The sequence below is a fragment of the Prinia subflava genome, chromosome 1 (assembly GCF_021018805.1).
Source record: "Prinia subflava isolate CZ2003 ecotype Zambia chromosome 1, Cam_Psub_1.2, whole genome shotgun sequence".
Classification (NCBI taxonomy): Eukaryota; Metazoa; Chordata; class Aves; order Passeriformes; family Cisticolidae; genus Prinia; species Prinia subflava.
The window spans coordinates 61,362,300-61,379,355 of NC_086247.1; the positions used below are offsets into that span (position 1 = coordinate 61,362,300).

At 42.3% G+C, this 17,056-nt stretch overlaps 2 protein-coding genes across 3 annotated transcripts in view; one reads left to right on the forward strand and one right to left on the reverse strand.

Moving 5' to 3' along the window:
• The window catches only part of ERP44 (endoplasmic reticulum protein 44), a 48,489-nt gene extending 40,601 nt beyond the window's left edge, over positions 1–7,888 (reverse strand). The window contains exon 1 of the mRNA XM_063398014.1: positions 7,679–7,888. Coding sequence (XP_063254084.1) covers positions 7,679–7,735 — 57 coding nt within the window. The 5' untranslated portion in view covers positions 7,736–7,888. The remainder of the gene's footprint in view (positions 1–7,678) is intronic.
• A 71-nt stretch (positions 7,889–7,959) lies between these two features.
• The window catches only part of INVS (inversin), an 81,934-nt gene continuing 72,837 nt past the window's right edge, over positions 7,960–17,056 (forward strand). The window contains exons 1-2 of one of the 2 annotated variants that reach the window (XM_063397982.1): positions 7,960–8,072; positions 11,572–11,741. In XM_063397982.1, coding sequence (XP_063254052.1) covers positions 11,636–11,741 — 106 coding nt within the window. In that variant the 5' untranslated portion in view covers positions 7,960–8,072; positions 11,572–11,635. Of the gene's footprint in view, positions 8,073–8,437; positions 8,674–11,571; positions 11,742–17,056 lie in introns of those variants that run through there. The other variant, XM_063397973.1, reaches the window with a different exon arrangement.

Below are 17,056 nucleotides of genomic sequence, written 5' to 3' on the forward strand. Positions count from 1 at the left end.
CTCCATTTCTAGAGTTCTACGTTTGGCTCATGTTCCTGTTTCGTGAACATCATTCAGGATACAAAGTTTCAGTCATTAAAGAAAACTAAGCCACAGAGTGTATCTTGTTTTGAAACAACCTAGCAAACCATGTACCTGAAATGTCTCTGTGACTTAACATAGCCCTCATTTTGCACCCAAAGTGAGGCAGCTGGGAGACTCCAACACACAAAATGTGGAAAACTACATCTTCCAGAAACAAGAGTCTGGACCTCCTGTGCTTCAGTTCATTGCCACTGCTAATGCAACTTATACATATATGACTGGAGCTCACACTAAATCCCATCTATAGTATACCATGATATTTATTTTTTTACATAAAAATATATAACTCACAGGACCATTGAATAAAGTGACAAGACCTGAAGGCATTTGGGTCTTAATTCAGTTCACTCACAAAGCATGGCTCTGAAAGCCAAAAGGGCCCACAAGAGCCTGCTGACCTTCAAGCAGAACTTGTTCAGAGCTCAAAACCAATCCACTCCGCTGGGCAGAAAGCTGGTATAGCAGAAAACTTGCATGAATTAACACAGAATTTCTGGATGAGTTTAAAACAAAAAAAAAAAAAAAAAACAAACAGGGAGCAGACAGAAGGTACAGGTAAGAAAAATACTTGGTAGGAAGAGAGAGACATTGTTTGAGCTGGCAAGAGTACAAGCTCAGCTGGAGTTGAGAGAGTGATGTTAAGGTACACTGGCAACAAAAAGAAGAGAGGAAGAGAAAGAAAATTGGAGACCTGCTGCTCAGCTAGCAGGGGACATACAGACAAAGTACAGAGAAAAGGCTTACAGACACTCAATGTTGTCTCTGGCTGATTTTATACTGATAGGTCTGAGCCCACAGCAGAGTTCCAGGGAAAAGAAGCATTATTCACAAGATAGAGGACCAAGTTAGAAAGTTCTTCAACAACTGGGACATACACAAAGCACAGAACCAGACCAAATGTTTTTTCCCTGGGTCACCAGGAGAGTTACGGAAACAAGTGTTCTTTCCAGAAGCCACATCCATCCAGCATATATTTGGAATAAGTAAATCAATCTGTCTTCTGTAGTAAGACATTCAGCTCTGTAAACAAGGAAAGAGTACTGAACGTTGTTTTCCTTGACTTTAGCAAGCTTCTAATTCAGGACCTCAAAGGATCCTTAGACCTAAATTGTTGATGCATGAACTGAATAAGTGAACTATAAAATGAGTGACACAGCAGCTGAACTGGTGAGCTCAAAGGGCTGTAACCAAAGACACCACGTCCGAGTGGCCTCTGAGGAAGTTTCTCCGGACCAGTACTGGGTGTAAGATTTGTCTGTAGTAATGACCAGAATAATGGAACACTGTGCCTCCTCAGCAACTCCCCGAGGATACAGGAACTGGGTGAAGGGCTTTATAAGCTAGAGGGGATATCTGCTATTCAGAGATACATCAAATGGCTGGAGAAGTGGCCTGACAGAAACCTTGCGAAGTTCCACAAAGGCAAAGTCCTGTATCTCTGTTGGAATAACCCCATACAGGCTGGGAGCCAACCAGATGGAAAACAGCTTTGCAGAAAAGGTCTTGGGGAGCAAGTTGAACAGGAGTCAGCAGCATGACCTTGCAGCAGAGACAACCACACACTGGGCTGTGTTAGCAAAAGTGTAGCCAGCAGACCACGGGAAGTGATTCTTTCCTTTCATCTGGCACTTGTGTGAGCACATCTGAAGGATTCTGCCCAGCTTTGGGACTGCCTGTACAAGACACTGACATATGGAAGTGAAGCCCAGCAGATGGCTGTGAAGGTGAGCAGTGACTGGAGATCAGGGTATACAAGGAGAGGCGGGGACAGCTGCATTTGTTCACCCTTAAGGAGAAGTTATTACTGCTGCTACCAGCTACCTAATCAGAGGTTACAGAGAAGGCAGAGCCCGACTCTTCCCAAAGATGCAGTGATATAACAAGAGACAATGTACACAATCCACACCCCAGACAGACTTTTCAAAGAAAATTTGCAACAAAGTTTTGATTCAATGCCAAAACAAGTGACCAGAGAAGTTGCAGAACCTCCATCCTTGGAATTATATCAGACAACTGGAAAAAAAAGCTGAGTAATTCCATCCAAGTTAGTCTTGCATTGAGCAGAGAGTAATACCAGGTGACTTTAGGAAGTCCTTTAAAATTTAAATGATTAAACTTCCAGTGTAAATCAAAAGACCAGAACTCTACAACTTGATCCTATCAGGTATACACAGTGAGCTTCTCAATACTCCCCTACATCAAAGCTTTCCTGCTAAAGCCAGACATAGGTCAAGAAACAAGGGAGGGAAGAAACCTAGAACATTTACCATAATAAGAACAGATAAAAAGGAGATTTACTGTGTTCAGCAGAAACCTTGTTCTGCATATATGGCTACTTGTTGAAAGAATGCCCAGAGCACCTGCCTTTAGGTAACCATGTAGAACGTTCTGTCCTCACTGCTTTCACCATCCCAACCACTACACAGTTTAAGGCACAGACCACTGCACTTTGCATTTTGCTTAGTGCTGCTGTAGAGGACAACATTTATCCTACCAGGCACCCAAAGAGCAGATCTTTTGGACCACTGCCATTAAAGGTCTATGTGCATGCATGTGAAGGAGCTTCCAGGTTTGGTTCACTCCTAGAAGCAGCTCCAAGTCACAGGTGCTTATCTGGAAGACACAGTTCTGGAACTCTGCACCTGCTTTAATGGCATGAATGGCTCTTAGCTATAAAAGGTGTATTATCGGGTAGTCAGTTTCTCAGTAGTAGCATATATAAAACCAGGAAAAAATAGAGAATTCTTTTCCAACATGCCTTGCTGCGTTTTGTAAGGCACTTTTACCAAAGCATGATTAAATGAGGAAACAGTGCTACAGCTGGTTTGGAAAATCCCCAACAAGCAGTGAAAAAACCATTCTTAGTTTTGTGTCTGCAAAGTTATTGCTATAATTGCTATATATAGCAATAACTTTGCAGAATAACTGCTAATAATGTAAAAAGAAATATCTGAGAGACAGTGAATTTGAAAATAAAATCAAAGCTATTCAAACTTCTAAAATCTTATCTATGAATTTTTTAAAATTAGACTATATGAGCACTTGACATTACTAACAGTTTTGGAAAAGAAAATTGCATGTTTCTACTGATGGTTAGGATGCTTTGGATGAAGGAAGATACATCAGGGAGAAAAGCAGGGTAAAGGCAGAACTCTTAAAAGGAAATTTGATCTCACTTCCTTTCCTAATTTTCTATAATACACCTCTCCTCCTCTACTTCTCCAGGAGCTTTCTGCAGTTTGGAGTTTTGGAAGAAAATATTCCTTAGGCTCTGATCTCTACACCCTGTATTGCTTCTGCTTAGTGTCCCCAAATGTTCCTGGGCTTCCTCCTTTAGACCACCAGAGAACTTACTCTCAGATGAGGTGGGGGAATAATGAACAAGTTATTACTAATGCACCCAAACCCACTTGAGGCATTATTAAAGCACTTAGTTTTGAATGTATCTCTAGACTCCCCCGAAGAGGTTTTGAAGAAGGTCACAGCATGTTTGTACACTTGCCTTATGCATGAGACAATTCCCTCCCCTTAAGCAAACAAAGTATCTGGAAGCTATACAAATGAGGCTTACAAAAGAGTCTGCAAGGTGAAAAAGTGGTTCTCCTGAATAGCAGAATACAATCCTTAAGTCTTTCAAATTAAATAGGTTTGATTAAAACATATAGAATGTAGTAATTCTGCTTTCTTGAGAAAGCGATATAAGGACGAGTCTCTTGCTTAAGAAAGCTGTCCTGCCAAAAAACCCACAAAAAACCTCAACCAAACAAAAACCAAAGCAGATTATGGAGGCAAACAGTAAGGACAGCAAAAGAAAAACCAAGGAGAGTATCACCACAGCCACCAGCAACAGAATCTCTGAGATCCTACTGTCAATAACTCATTTATACATTTTCCAGCACTGTTTGAGTCTTCTGTTCCAAGAAACAGTTCAGTTTCTTCTCTCTTCCCTCCTGAGCACTCCAAACAGGAAATTTGTCCATCATATGGCATAGCACAAAGAATACAAGTTGTCTTCACAAGAATTCAAGACTCTCCTGCTTCCCCTCTCCAAAGGGGAATATGCCTATTTCATTGTTCAGAAATCATGGCAAATGACGGACAACTCAGAAGTCCTGTGCTACTCTTGAAGGGAACCCATTTCATTGTATAAGGCTCAGTGGTCTAAATTTTGCCCGTAATTACAATTTCTGACTCATGCTCATATTCAGAATATAGTGTTTTGAGCAGCACTCTCAATTACAAAATTAGTTTTCTAATACAAATGCAGAGAGAGGTAAATGCACAGATATACACTCCAGACACAAAATTTACAGAGTTCAACTTCTCTTTGGGCAACTTACTACACATTTAACACTAAGTTAAAGACAATTTTTATTTCATTTTACTTTCATTATTTGGGTACTTGGTGTCATATTATCAAGACATGAAAGGCAGTGGCAGTCAACATGAAACAAAAATATTACTCTACAGTATTTTTTCCAGTGAGGAACTTCCCTCTTCGTTTCCCTCACCATCCGTTGGTGGTTTCCTCCAGCCTCAGCTTTTGCACAGGGGCACTGCATGAGCCTCTCAGGGAAGCTCTGAGCAATCTAAGTGCCTCTCAAACACAGGCAGAAGACGCATGTGCAACAGCGTCTTGTTCTAGAACTTTCTTTAAAGGCAAAGTGTACCTGACTGTGAGTACAGGCAAACATACAGAACGATTGGATAGAGCAAAGCCAGAGAGCCACACCTTGCCTTAGGGGAGAATGCGATGAGCCACTCTCCCATCAGCACTTATTCCACTGTCTTGGATTCATCTGAAAGATCTGTCCTGCCCAATATTAAGCAACATACCAACGAGGCAGAAACACCTCACTCTCCAAGGGCCCCCATGACATTACCATGTATCTCTTATTCCAGTCTTGCAAACAGCTGTACAAGACCCTCTGCAGCCTGTGCTGTGCACTGCCCACTCCTCCACTCAGCTCTTGAGGCAGAGGTTGTTCCAGCCTGTACCTCCCCTGTCCTCTCTCCAGTTTCCTTCCAACTCCCAGCAGTCCAGTACAATGCTGAAAAGCTGGAAGGGCAAAGAGTCGTGCTTGGACTGCAGGTATCCCTCTGCACTGCAATCTCCCTCGTGTCAACCCAAACTTCAGTGAGCCCAGGGAAGAAGAATATTAGCATGAGACACAAAGCCCTCTACAACTGTACTGATATGCTACTGTCAAACCTTAGACAAGAGCATTTCTTTTGATTTGACATTGTACCTTTTCTTCTTTTTTGGAGCATATTAAATTTCCATCTGGAACAGAAATATGCTTATCCAAAAGTCTGAAAAGAATTCCTGACAACTTCATTGCTACTACTAAGCAAGACCAGCTTAGTAAGCTGTTTTCGCAGCCAAGTATCATTGCGTATTCTGTCCTACAAACCACTGGTGTTACACTAACAAATTCACTTATCCACAAAATATGCCACACTCCAAGAGCCTGTGTTAGGTGGCACATCCTTAGATGTGGAGTAGAAAGCCGAGTTACATTGGGGGTCTTAAGTCTTCATGGCAGCTGGTAACAAGAAAAACAAAGTTACCAGAACTTTAAAGCTGATACACCTTATCAGGGACACTGAATATCACAAGAAAACAAACAACACACTTCTGCAAAGTTTCTTCAGCGGTTCTAAAGAAAGAGGATCCCTTCACATGCCCAGACTGCTCAGAACAACTTTTCCAAAACTCTTAACAAATCTACTAAAAGGAATGATTCATTGGCTTGATACATGTAACTAGGCATCTTACAACACAGGGCCATGGCTGATATAATGACACTGAATAATTACACAGATAACATTACACTTAATTGTATGTTTTTAAAAACAACTTTGAACTGTATTCTTCTTAAAGTTTTATGTATATAGTTCTTTTAAACCACATTAGAAATGGGTTTAAATGATCCATACACAAAGAAACAGCAGACACAAAAGAGACAAGCTGCAGATCATAGCTATTTCCTGCTGGTTTTCTTTTTTGTTGGCAAACATAATTCTTATTGATGCATATTTAATTCGCATTGATCAGCTGTGCCACGAAGAAAGAAAAACTCACTAACTTGTACCCACTTTTTCAAATTTGTAGTTGTCTACTTAATGAATACATTCCATGATGTCTTTAAACTGTACATACTCCTTGTTTTTGCTCATTAGTCTATATTTAAAATAATAGTGAAAACCAATCTAGCACATGAGCAATATTGTTTTAATACACAGATGTGACTGAAAAGTATGAGGTTCCTCACTTCAGTCTCTCATATAGTGTTTTAATATTCTATTGCTGTCTACATATGAACATTTCAAATGTGTCTTTTCAAACCCTACCAATCACATGTGTTTTCTAACCCTGAAATGATAGCAAGTTGATAAGACCTTAACCAGAGCTTACCCAGGTACAAGTGCACCTTTCAAAGAGATAAAGAGTACTTGCACTGTTCATTACGGACGTGTCCTCACATTCCTAACCAGGTAATCCATTCATTAGCAGCTATATTACTCTGTACTCCTCTTTAGACTTCTAGAGTTCTATCTACCATTACCTCCAATTATTCTTTGATTTTCTGGCCCATTTTATTCTCACAAATGTTTACAATAGAGTGCTTAAAATCCTCGGCATATTAGGAGAAAAATCCTGTTAAAATTTATTCACACAAGTCCTTCTTAGTTCTGCAAGTCCCTCATGTTATTAAATGTCCAGAATCTGGCCCAATATATGTCTGGAAAACTCAGAACCGCCACACCAGCCTGTTTGGTTTGGTTGTTTAAAAAAAAAAAACAAAAACTATAGCACAGGCAACTTATCTCCACAAAACACACACATCAGTGATTGCATTTGTGTACTGGCAAAGCTGGAAGGTGGCTCAGGTCATGCATGTAATGCCAGCCGAAAAAAAAGAAATGCTGTAGTCTGACAACTAAAGATCACAGAATCAATGAGGCTGGAAAGTGCCTCTGAGACAATCGAGTTCAACCTATGACCCAACAGCACCGTGTCAACTAGAGCACGGCACTAAGTGCCACATCCAGTCATTTCCTGAACATCTCCAGGGACGGTGACTCCAGGACTTCCGTGGGCAGCCCATCCCAGTGTCTAATCACCCCTGCCGCGGAGAAATTCCTCTTCATGTCCCACCTACACCCCCTCGGCACGCCTTGGGACCCTGTCCTCCCGCCCTGGCGCTGGTTGCCCGGCAGAAGAGGCCGCCCCCCGTCTGGCCCCAGGCTCCCTCCGGGGGGCTGCAGAGGGGCCCCGTTCGGGCCCTTCCCGCCGGCTCCGGCACCCGAGGAGCCGCGGAGAGGCCGCGCCGCCCGCGCCGCCACAGCCCCGGGCCCGGGCCCGGGCCCGGCGCGGCCCCACCCCGTGCGCGCAGCCTATCGGCCTCGGCCACACCGCCGGGCCCCGCCGCGGGGCCGCTCCCTCCGTGCCGGCCGCCGGCACCTGCCGGGCGGGGGAGGGGAGCGAGAGAGGAGCCCCGAGCGGGGCCCGCGGCCGCCCCAGCGCCGCCCTGCCCGAACCGGCGCGGGGAAGGGAAGGGAAGGGCGGCGGGGAGCCGGCGGCTTTTACCAGGAGGAGCAGGAGGCAGCCAGGGTCAGGCAGGAGCGGGAAGATGGCGGGTCTCATGGTAAATCGGGCGCCCGGGAGCGGGGAGGGGAGAAGCGCGGCTCCCACTCTCCGCGGCGGCGGCTCCTCCACTTCCCCCGTCGCCAGGAAACACCCGGGCAAGTTCCACCGCGGGGCCCCGCGCTCCGCCGCGCTCCCGGGGCACGCCGGGAACCGTAGTTCCGGGAAGGGGAGGGCAAGGAGGAGGAGGAGAAGGAAGGGAGCGACGAAGGGAGGAGAAGGAAGGAAAGGAGAGAGAGAGAGGGCGGGAGGAGGCGTGGATCCCAGAGCGCACCGGGGCTGCCCGCGGGGCGGCGCCTGGAGGCGGCGGCGCGATGAGGGGAAGGGCGGGGTGGAGGTGAGTTACGGGGCGCAGCTGCAGCGCCGGGCAGGAGAGAAGGAGGGAGGGAGGGAAGGAGAGAGGGAGGCGGCCCGGCGGTGTGGCCGAGGCAGGGTTAACCCTTCCCGCCTTGGTGGCGCGGGTGTCCCGCGGCTCCGCACCTCTTCCGCTCTGGATCGCGCCCTGCCAGCCCCCGCGGCTGCCCGCGTTTCCTTTGGAGCCCGCCTGGTACCCTCAGCCGCCGGGACTGGGCACGCGGGGTTGGCCGCAGGGAATGTGAGCAGGGATATTTGGGCACTGTGCGCCTTGTGGTGTTCGTGTCCTCGGAGTTTGGGAGTAAACTTTCTGCTTGGAAGCTGTGTGTGGCGGGGCAGAGCGGCTGCTGGGAGGGTTGGGAAACTTGGGCTGGAGTTGAACGTCATCGTTGATGTTTATCCCTCGGCGCTTCAACACATTGGCTTTCTGTAGCGTCCTCAGTTGTAAATGCTGAAAATGAAGAACACCCAAAATTCCGGGCTTCGTCCTCTTCCAGTAAAACTCTGGACCTTGCAGAGCTGTCTCAAAAAGATCACAGGAAGCTGAGCTTTGCGCTTGTCACGTTTCCAGTGTGCACACGAATGTAAGGAGGGAGACGGGGTGTAACACCATTGAAAAGAAAATCCTTTTCATCAGCCTTTTTCAAGTCAAGACTGGCTTGGTTTCAAGGAAAGCCTGACAGGCTCAGGCTTCGTGTGACCCCGCAAAAATCTTGTGGCCTGTCAGTTTCATGAGCTGCAAACACTCTCACACACATAAATATACATACAGGTCATGCATTTTTTATAGTTTGAAAATGAAACTTGGCTTTTATCAGTTCTGCTATGAATACCTTAAGAACTTGTGCTCTTTGATCATCATCTGATGTAGGATGAACATCTTGTGCACTAACTCACATTTGAAAAATCTTTGATGTTTTTTGAAGCTCAGTCTTCACTTGGAAACTGTATCAATAAAATTTGATAGCATGATTGTGCTATCATGTTTAAGTTTTAACAGCCTCAGATTTTGCTGAATAAAAAAGTGATGTAATTCTTACTATCTGTGTAATGCAAAGTAGACATATTGTAGTTTGATATGAATTTCTTTGTGAGTGTCCCTTTATTTTAAGTGACCTGAGAAGGCTAATATTTTTTTTACATGTTACCTTAAAGAAGAAAAGTGAATTATTTACTTGATTCCAGTAATGTGATGCATATTACAGATAATGCCAATTATGCAGCATTTTATAAGCAGATCTTTTACTTATTTCTTGATTTTTATTGACCAAATGTCTCATTTTTTTTGTTAACGAGGAAATTTATCAAGCAAGTCTTCCAGACAGCTCTTCATCTGTTTGTTATATACATGAGAAAAATACATGAGGGATGTTATGAATTTTCCTTTTCTGGTCCCTCTTAATAATTCAGTTCTCTGATGCAGAATTAGCCTATTCAATGGAATCATGGTATTTACTAAGAATTGCTTAGTAGGGATAAAGGGTTTGCTGCAGAGATAAAGGGTTGCTTCTCTCACCTGTGTGATTACTAACACTTTATGCAGAAGTAACTGTTGCTTTCACCTGGAAACTATGAATATCTTTTGTTATTAATTGTCTTCTGTATGCAGTCAGTTTTATGGAAAAATTATTGTTGATGTTATTGGGATGTTTCTGGTGCTTCACTAAGTTCTTTGGTATTTGCTGATTTTTATACTGCTTCTCCTGGATTTCTTATATTTTAGTTTATTTGTTGGGAAGTAAAATGTGAAAAAAATGGAGGAACTAGATAGTAAGATCTCCTGAGAAAATGCTTTCGAAGGTGCTGGGGTCCATCAGTGCTGGTCACTTCTTAAGCACCTCGTCCTAAGGGCACAGGAGCTGGCAATTCTAAAATGTCAGAAGTCAAGCACACGAGGTAGAAGTCTGGCTTTGTTGACCAGGGATCTTTTGGACCTAAAGGAATAAAAGATGTATGCCCAATGGAAGTAAGGTCAGATGACACATCAGTTGATGGAATCTTTTTGGATTTCAAGAAAGCTTTCAATACTGTCTCTCAGAGTATCCTCCTGGACAGAATTTCCAATACACAACTGGATAAACACATCATGTGATGCATGAGCAACTCATGGGCCAAGCACAAAGGGTTACAGTGAATGGGGTGACATCAGACTGGTGACCTGTCACTAGTGGGATTCCACAGGGCTCCATCCTCCGCCCTGTGATCTTCAATATCTTCATTATTGACTAGGATGTGCAACTGGAAGGGATGCTAAACAAGTTTGCATGTGATGCAAAGTTGGGAGGAGCTGTTATCTCCCTCGAGGGCAAAGAGACCCTGTAGAGAGACCTCGACAAGTCAGGGGACTGGGCAGTCACCAACTGTGTGAAGTTTAACAAGGCAAAGTCGTCCTGGATTCTGCCCCTGGGTGCATGGACAGACTGAGGAATGAGATGTTAGGAAGCAGTGCTGTGGAAAGGGACTGGTCAATGGCAAGTTGAACATGAGTCAGCAGTGCCCTGGCAGCCAGGAGGGCCAACCCTGTCCTGGGGTTCATCAGGCACAGAATTGCCAGCTGGGCAAGGGAGGGGATTGTCCTGCTCTGCTCTGCTCTGGGACAGCCTCACCTCGAGTGCAGCTTTGGGTGCCACACTATAAGAGGGATATTGAGCCACTGGAGAGTTTCCAAAGGAGGGCTATGAAGATGGCGAAGGGCCTTGAGGGGAAGCTGTATGAGGAGGAGCTGAGGTCACTTGGTTTGTTCAGCCTGGAGGAGACTCAGGGAGACCTCACTGCAGTCACAACTTCCTTGTGAGGGAAGAGGAGGGGCAGGCACTGATCTCTGCTCTGTGGTCACCAGTGACAGGACCTGAATGGCCTGAAGCTGTGTCAGGGGAGGTTCAGGTTGGATATCAGGAGAAGGTTCTTCCCCCAGAGGGTGACTGGGCACTGGAACGGGCTCCCCAGGGAAGTGGTCACAGCACAGCCTGGCAGAGTTCAAGAAGAGTTTGAGCAATGCTCTTGGGCACATGGGGTGACTCTTGGGCATGTTCAGTGCGGGGCCAGGAGCTGGACTTCAGTGGTCCCAGTGTGTCCATTCCAGTTCTGGATATTCTGTGATTCTAAACCGCAAGACTATGATAAGTTGATACTTGATAACAAACTTTATTGGTTACTGAATTAAAGCATGCATGACAACATTCTGAAGAACAGTCTGATTTGTAGAGAAATACTTTACAGACTTTTGCAAAGCTTATGGACTGAAATTTGTGTTTTAGGCAGTGAAACTACAATATATAGGGATATATTTCTTAATGAAGGCTTTTTTTTTTTCTGGTGATTTTGGCTAGAGGTAGATTTCATTCACAGATAAACCCCACACTTTTTCTTTTCTGTTTTTTACAGAAGTTTATTCTCTTTAACATTGTTTGACTAATGTTAATTACTCATTATGAAAATAATTTTGTTTTATTAATGTGGTTGTGGTTTTGTTTTTTTTCTAGAACTGAATTTCTACAAAAAATGTTGGTGGCACAAGTGTGACCTATAGTAATACCTTGAAAGAGTATGAATATTTCAGCAAACTGCCTCTTCAGTGGTTCCTCCTTAGCATCTGAAGTGCATGCTGCTGCTGTTAATGGAGATAAGAGTACCCTCCAAAAGCTAATAGCAGGTAAATGTTTTCACTGTAGATGCATTTGGATTACTTCAGAACTGAAGCTTTTTGGTTTTGAGTTACAGCTCTGATCTTTAAGATATTTTTGATTTCTTGATTATATGTGCTTCTAGAATATGACTGATTTTTCTTACTTTTTATTACCTGCTACCTTTGATTGGTACTTCTTTGTGAAATAAAATAGAAAATTGATTAGTGATAGAAGCCCTTTCAAGGAATTTGAAGTTCTAGAGAAGGGCTTTGTGCCGAAATACTTTGGCTGCACATGCTTATTTTTTGAATTGCTTTTTGGAAATTTGATAAATGTGTTTTTACAGATAATTTATTATAGTTTCTGAAGTCTTGTCACTCTGTAGTATTTGTGAACAAAATGAGCCAGCCTTATTTGTTACTTTGATTCTAATAGACTGGCAATGTTTCTCAAGAGAAATTAAAGCTGATGAGAGAGTCCAGTCTTATTGGATCTGAAGTAAAAAAAAAAAAAATCCCATTCGTTAAAAAGCTCAGGATTTTGCCTCTCCAGGAATGATATAGCATTCCAGATTAATAGTTTTCAAAAGCAGTATATATTCTATGTTCCAAAAACAGTCTTGTATATATTTGGAAGGCTGTCATATGATAGATGAAGACTTGGATTTTTCAGAGCTTCTGATTAAATGCAATTTCAGGTGATACTGAAGAAGTTCTATTTGCTCAGTGTTTTCTGGAAAATCCTGTTCCCAGAGCTTAGCAAGGGCTGAAGGACTGTGAAATAGTAAGAAGCACAGTCTGTATTTATGCCACTTACTGCCAGTTGTAATGTGTGTCAAGGATTTAATTTTAATAGCATGAAGCCAGCAGTCAAGTTTCTTTATATATCTTCTGCTGACCTGTGTTGAGGGCAAGGTGAACCCTTGTGTTGTCCAAGCTGTACAGAAAGCAGTAAGGGGCTCTTCTTTACAAGGTGTACCTAATTTTCTCAAAACATAACTAGAACTGATTGGACTCCAACAGGAACACGTTTGAGGGAACTGACTTTATAGGAGCTGCACTTGTTGACAGCTATTTTTTGTTGGGCCTTCAACTTTACGGTCACGTGGTGGTTCAAACATATACTGTTTGCATTTAATGTTGTCTGTTTGCCCTTTTTAAAAACATTTTATAAACAGCAGATGATATGGAGATACTTCTAGAAATCTGTGAGATTCAACTATAAAGTAGCTTTAAATACCTGAGTTTCTAAAAACCCTATCTGCCTGCATGTGGAGGTGGAAAAATCTGGGCTTTCAAATCCTGAAGAAGCAACAAAGAGTTTTTGCTAACTTCAGTGTTTTTTGCTAATCTCAGAGCCAAAAGACATATTTTTGGAAACACAAAAGAAAAATTATTTCTTGTTGCTGGTACATCTTGTCAAATATACCACAAAACAGCCATTAGAAACAGACAAGGAGATTGCTCTTCTTTTAATGATAATCTTGCAGCAACAAGATAAAAATGCAGTTTTACTTTTGCATGGGAGATAAAACTGCACAATCCTTGTAGCACTTGCTGTACCAGCAAAGTTTGGCTTTTCTACTTCGCTGTGTTTTGACAGGATATGCCACAGAGCTTACTTTTGCCAGAACTGGACCAAAAACAACAAAAAAAACCCAACCCAAAACTTCATGTATTGCCTAGCAGAAGAAGAATGCATTAGAGTAATATTTTTAGCTGTTTACCAGTCACTGTTGAAAGTATAACTTGGTGCCAGAAGCAAATTGAGCAATTGGTGCTATTCACTGGATTTCATGACTGCGCTCAGCAGCAGCAGCAGCTAACTCAGGACAGTACTCCAGCGTTACGTGTGCTGTGTGTGCTGGATTGCTTAACAACACTTCTCTGATACAGCCAAGCTTTGCCTCTTGGATACACAGCTAGCAGTGGATGCAGCGATGGAAAGTCTTGACTTTCTCCTCCTTTCAGGGAGGACCTTGTAGCAGCTAAATTCATTATTACTTTCCTCTTTGTGCTTTCAGTGTTCAGTTATTAACATAGGAGGGGCATAGAGGCTGGCCAAACTGTCTTTTAGAGCAGCCCCTCAAACCTCTTTCATGATTTTTCCTTCTGCCATCTGTAGCTTGGTGGAGTTGGTGTGGCTGTATACAAACATAGATGCTTTATTTGCATATAATTAGAGTATAGATGAATTTTAAAGGAAGAGGTGTTTGAAGTAATACAGTGCATTGTGGATAATGTGTTCTTTTTGACACCCTGTGCCAGAAAGAGGCACAGACAGAGTCAAAGGTAAGTAGAAAATTTATTTAGAGAAAGGGGGGTTTGGAACAAAGTATCTCTGTATGTTAACCACTGCTAATGCGTCATCACAGGACTTTTTAAAAAGCCTGTGGGTTAAATACCATAAAGTACATGCCAAGTGTTAATTGTATAACCAGTGCTCTAACAGAAGTGTGCTAATTGTTTGCATTGCATGATTTGTCCTGTACTGTATCACATTGTTTTAGAATGGTGTGTTCGTGGGCTTTGGGGAATGCTCACAGTATTTTCTTTCCTGTATTTTACACAACATTGAACATGTCCTTAATTGACAGTTCTTCAGTGTTAAAATCTGTCTGTTTGATTTTGATACTAGGGAAAAAGCAAGCAAAAGTTAATTTTGTATTTGGAGGATAATTTTCCATCTTATGCTTTGGGAAGAGGCACCTAATTGTTTTAATTGTTTAAAAGAACATAATCATGACTACAATACTCATTATCCTGAAGTGTCTGTTCAGTCCAGCTCCTCATTCTAAAACCCTTATCATGCATTGCTTGCATCCAAATGCTTCTAAATCTCTGATTTCATTGTACATTTTAGCTAAACTATGGGTTACAAATATGCAGTTGTGTGCTATTGTTTGATCCTCCTCTCTGCTTCTCTCTTGCCTGTTCTACATTGTGGGAGATAGAATAAATCCCAAGTATTGCAGCATGCAAGATTCTTGCAAGTGGCAAGAAATGGCCTGTCTTTTAATCATTAGGGAGAATTCACACCCTCCTGCTGCCCATTCTCCTTTCCTGGTTTGAAAAACAGAAATGTTGAGTCTGATAGGACTGCTTGCATAGAGTGTGAGGGGGTGATGAAGTACAGTGAGAGTTAAATTTTGGACTTGGGCCCTGGATTCTGGAGTGTTCATGACTTCTGTTGGCAATAAGCTTATGGAATGCATATTCTGATGGGCTGAGGACTTTGATTCTAAAAGGGGAGGGATCAAAAAACTTTACTTTATTAGGCAGGTATGTGAAGAGTATTTCTTTCTGCCAAGGCACATTTTAGGTACGCTGATATGTGAATGTTTTGAAGGCTGCCTGTGCTTTCTTGATTGCAGCAAGAGGTTGTTTGCTGCAGCTGTGGAGTTCACAAGGCGGTGTGGCTAAGTGACTTTGGTCAGCTTCATCTGCTCTTAGCACCTGGTCCTGACACAGAAGCTGCTAGCTAGCCCTTGTCCCATGTCTTAGCCGGAGGGCAAAGATGCCCTTTCAGGGAAATGCTCACATTATTTTAATTATTCTAAGGTCCTTACCTTAGAATACCTGGTAAACAACAGGAGAAAACTCACTGCTAGCTGAAGTTTCTTTACCTTACAAAACAGTGCAGGAGCTGTAGGCAAATTACTGGCATCAAGTTTTGAAGCTCTTGCTCATTTTTTTTCCCTCAGACTGTATGCAGTCATGGAAACTCCTTGTCATCGGCTACCTCACTTTTTGGGAACTGAAAATGTACATAGACGTCTGTTGCTGTATTTAGTTACGTTGCACTTGAGCTTTAGGCCATTTTTGCTTGTTGTTAGTCTCTAATCTTATATATATATCCTCTAACATTCTGTAACAGAAAGGGAACTGGAATTTGAGAGAAAGGTGCTGGTTTTGGACAGTGCTGATTTAAGAACCAATGTTATCTGAGCATAAGCCCATGTGCATGTGTCTTATTGGGAGAAATGAGTGTTTATGTATTTCTCTTGATATATTTGAGTGTTCAAGTCCCATCAGCTTCAAGCAATTTCAGACTCTGTTGAGTTTATGTTAAAACTTAGCAGTGAAATGTGGTTTAGTGATGTCTAAGTGACTGTGTTGAACTAATACTGGAAGAGCATCTGACTGCTGACTGTACTTAGTTAATTAGAGAATCTGGCTTGTTGGTTGGGAACACTGACATGTTAAATTATGCTTGGGACCACAATATATGCAGAGCAGCAGGCTAAATGGCAATGTGAAGGTGAGTATTAAAATGCAAAAAGATGTTCAAAAACCCTCCTGTTCCTGAGAAAGGTAGATGTAGGTCAATAGAACACTTCTTGTGGAGTTTTTTGGGGGTTGTTTGTTTGTTGTTTTGGTTTTTAGTAAATTGTTACTGGTATAAAAATGAGTTGTAAAACCAGTGGGTTGTCAAGGTGAAGTGGCAGTCGGAGAAGACAAGTGAGGAATAAAAAGAATTCTTCTATATCTGCATCACAGAGGAGTTTGGAAATGTTCTTAAAGTTTTTTTGCAGAGCAAAAAGACTTTTCTCAATGCAAATCACACTTTTCAAGGCAGAAAAAAGTGTTAAAGAGTGAATCGTGTGATTGACATGGTATTCACTCTATAGTTTTAAAGGAACTGAGTAAAAAAATGTACTGAGTAAATGATTTCTCTTACTGGCAATATCCTACTTGACAGTGTTTTTTGTAAGTGGATTGATTGATAGGGAATGAATTTTAATTCTTCATATTCCCCTTGATTCATATTTAATCTGCTTTAGTCTTCTTCTGGGTGAATCAATAGAAATTATAATTAAGAACAAAATTAGTGGATATGTAGATAAGTATAATATGCTGGGAAGAGCAAAGACTGTGTGAAGAAGCAGCATGCCTCTGCTGGAGTGCTTTTGAAGCATCAACAGTCATGCAGACAAAGGAATAATTAAAAAGCAAAACTAATTTGCCTGTAAAATTCAATGTTCCTTGGGTAATTGTAGACAATGTTATTCTGTTGGAGATCTGGAGAATCTGGATGCATGGGGTAGTTGATACCCATGAAGTTAAGGGTGCTTGCCTTTATGTGCTGACATCATGGAAATACAAAACTTTATAGTGAAACTGCTTTGTTTGGAGGGTTTTTTGGAATGTGAATAAGAATAATGTTTTGACTTTTTTTGAATAGGATCTCAGAATACTGCCTTACTAACCTTATCAATTAAATAAAGCTTGAGAAGTATTTCAGTAGTTTCCATATTGTAAGACACCCTGAAGTAAATAATGGTATTGATGTAATATTGACGTTTATGCTTTAAAAATAAACATTACTGTGAGTAGACTTC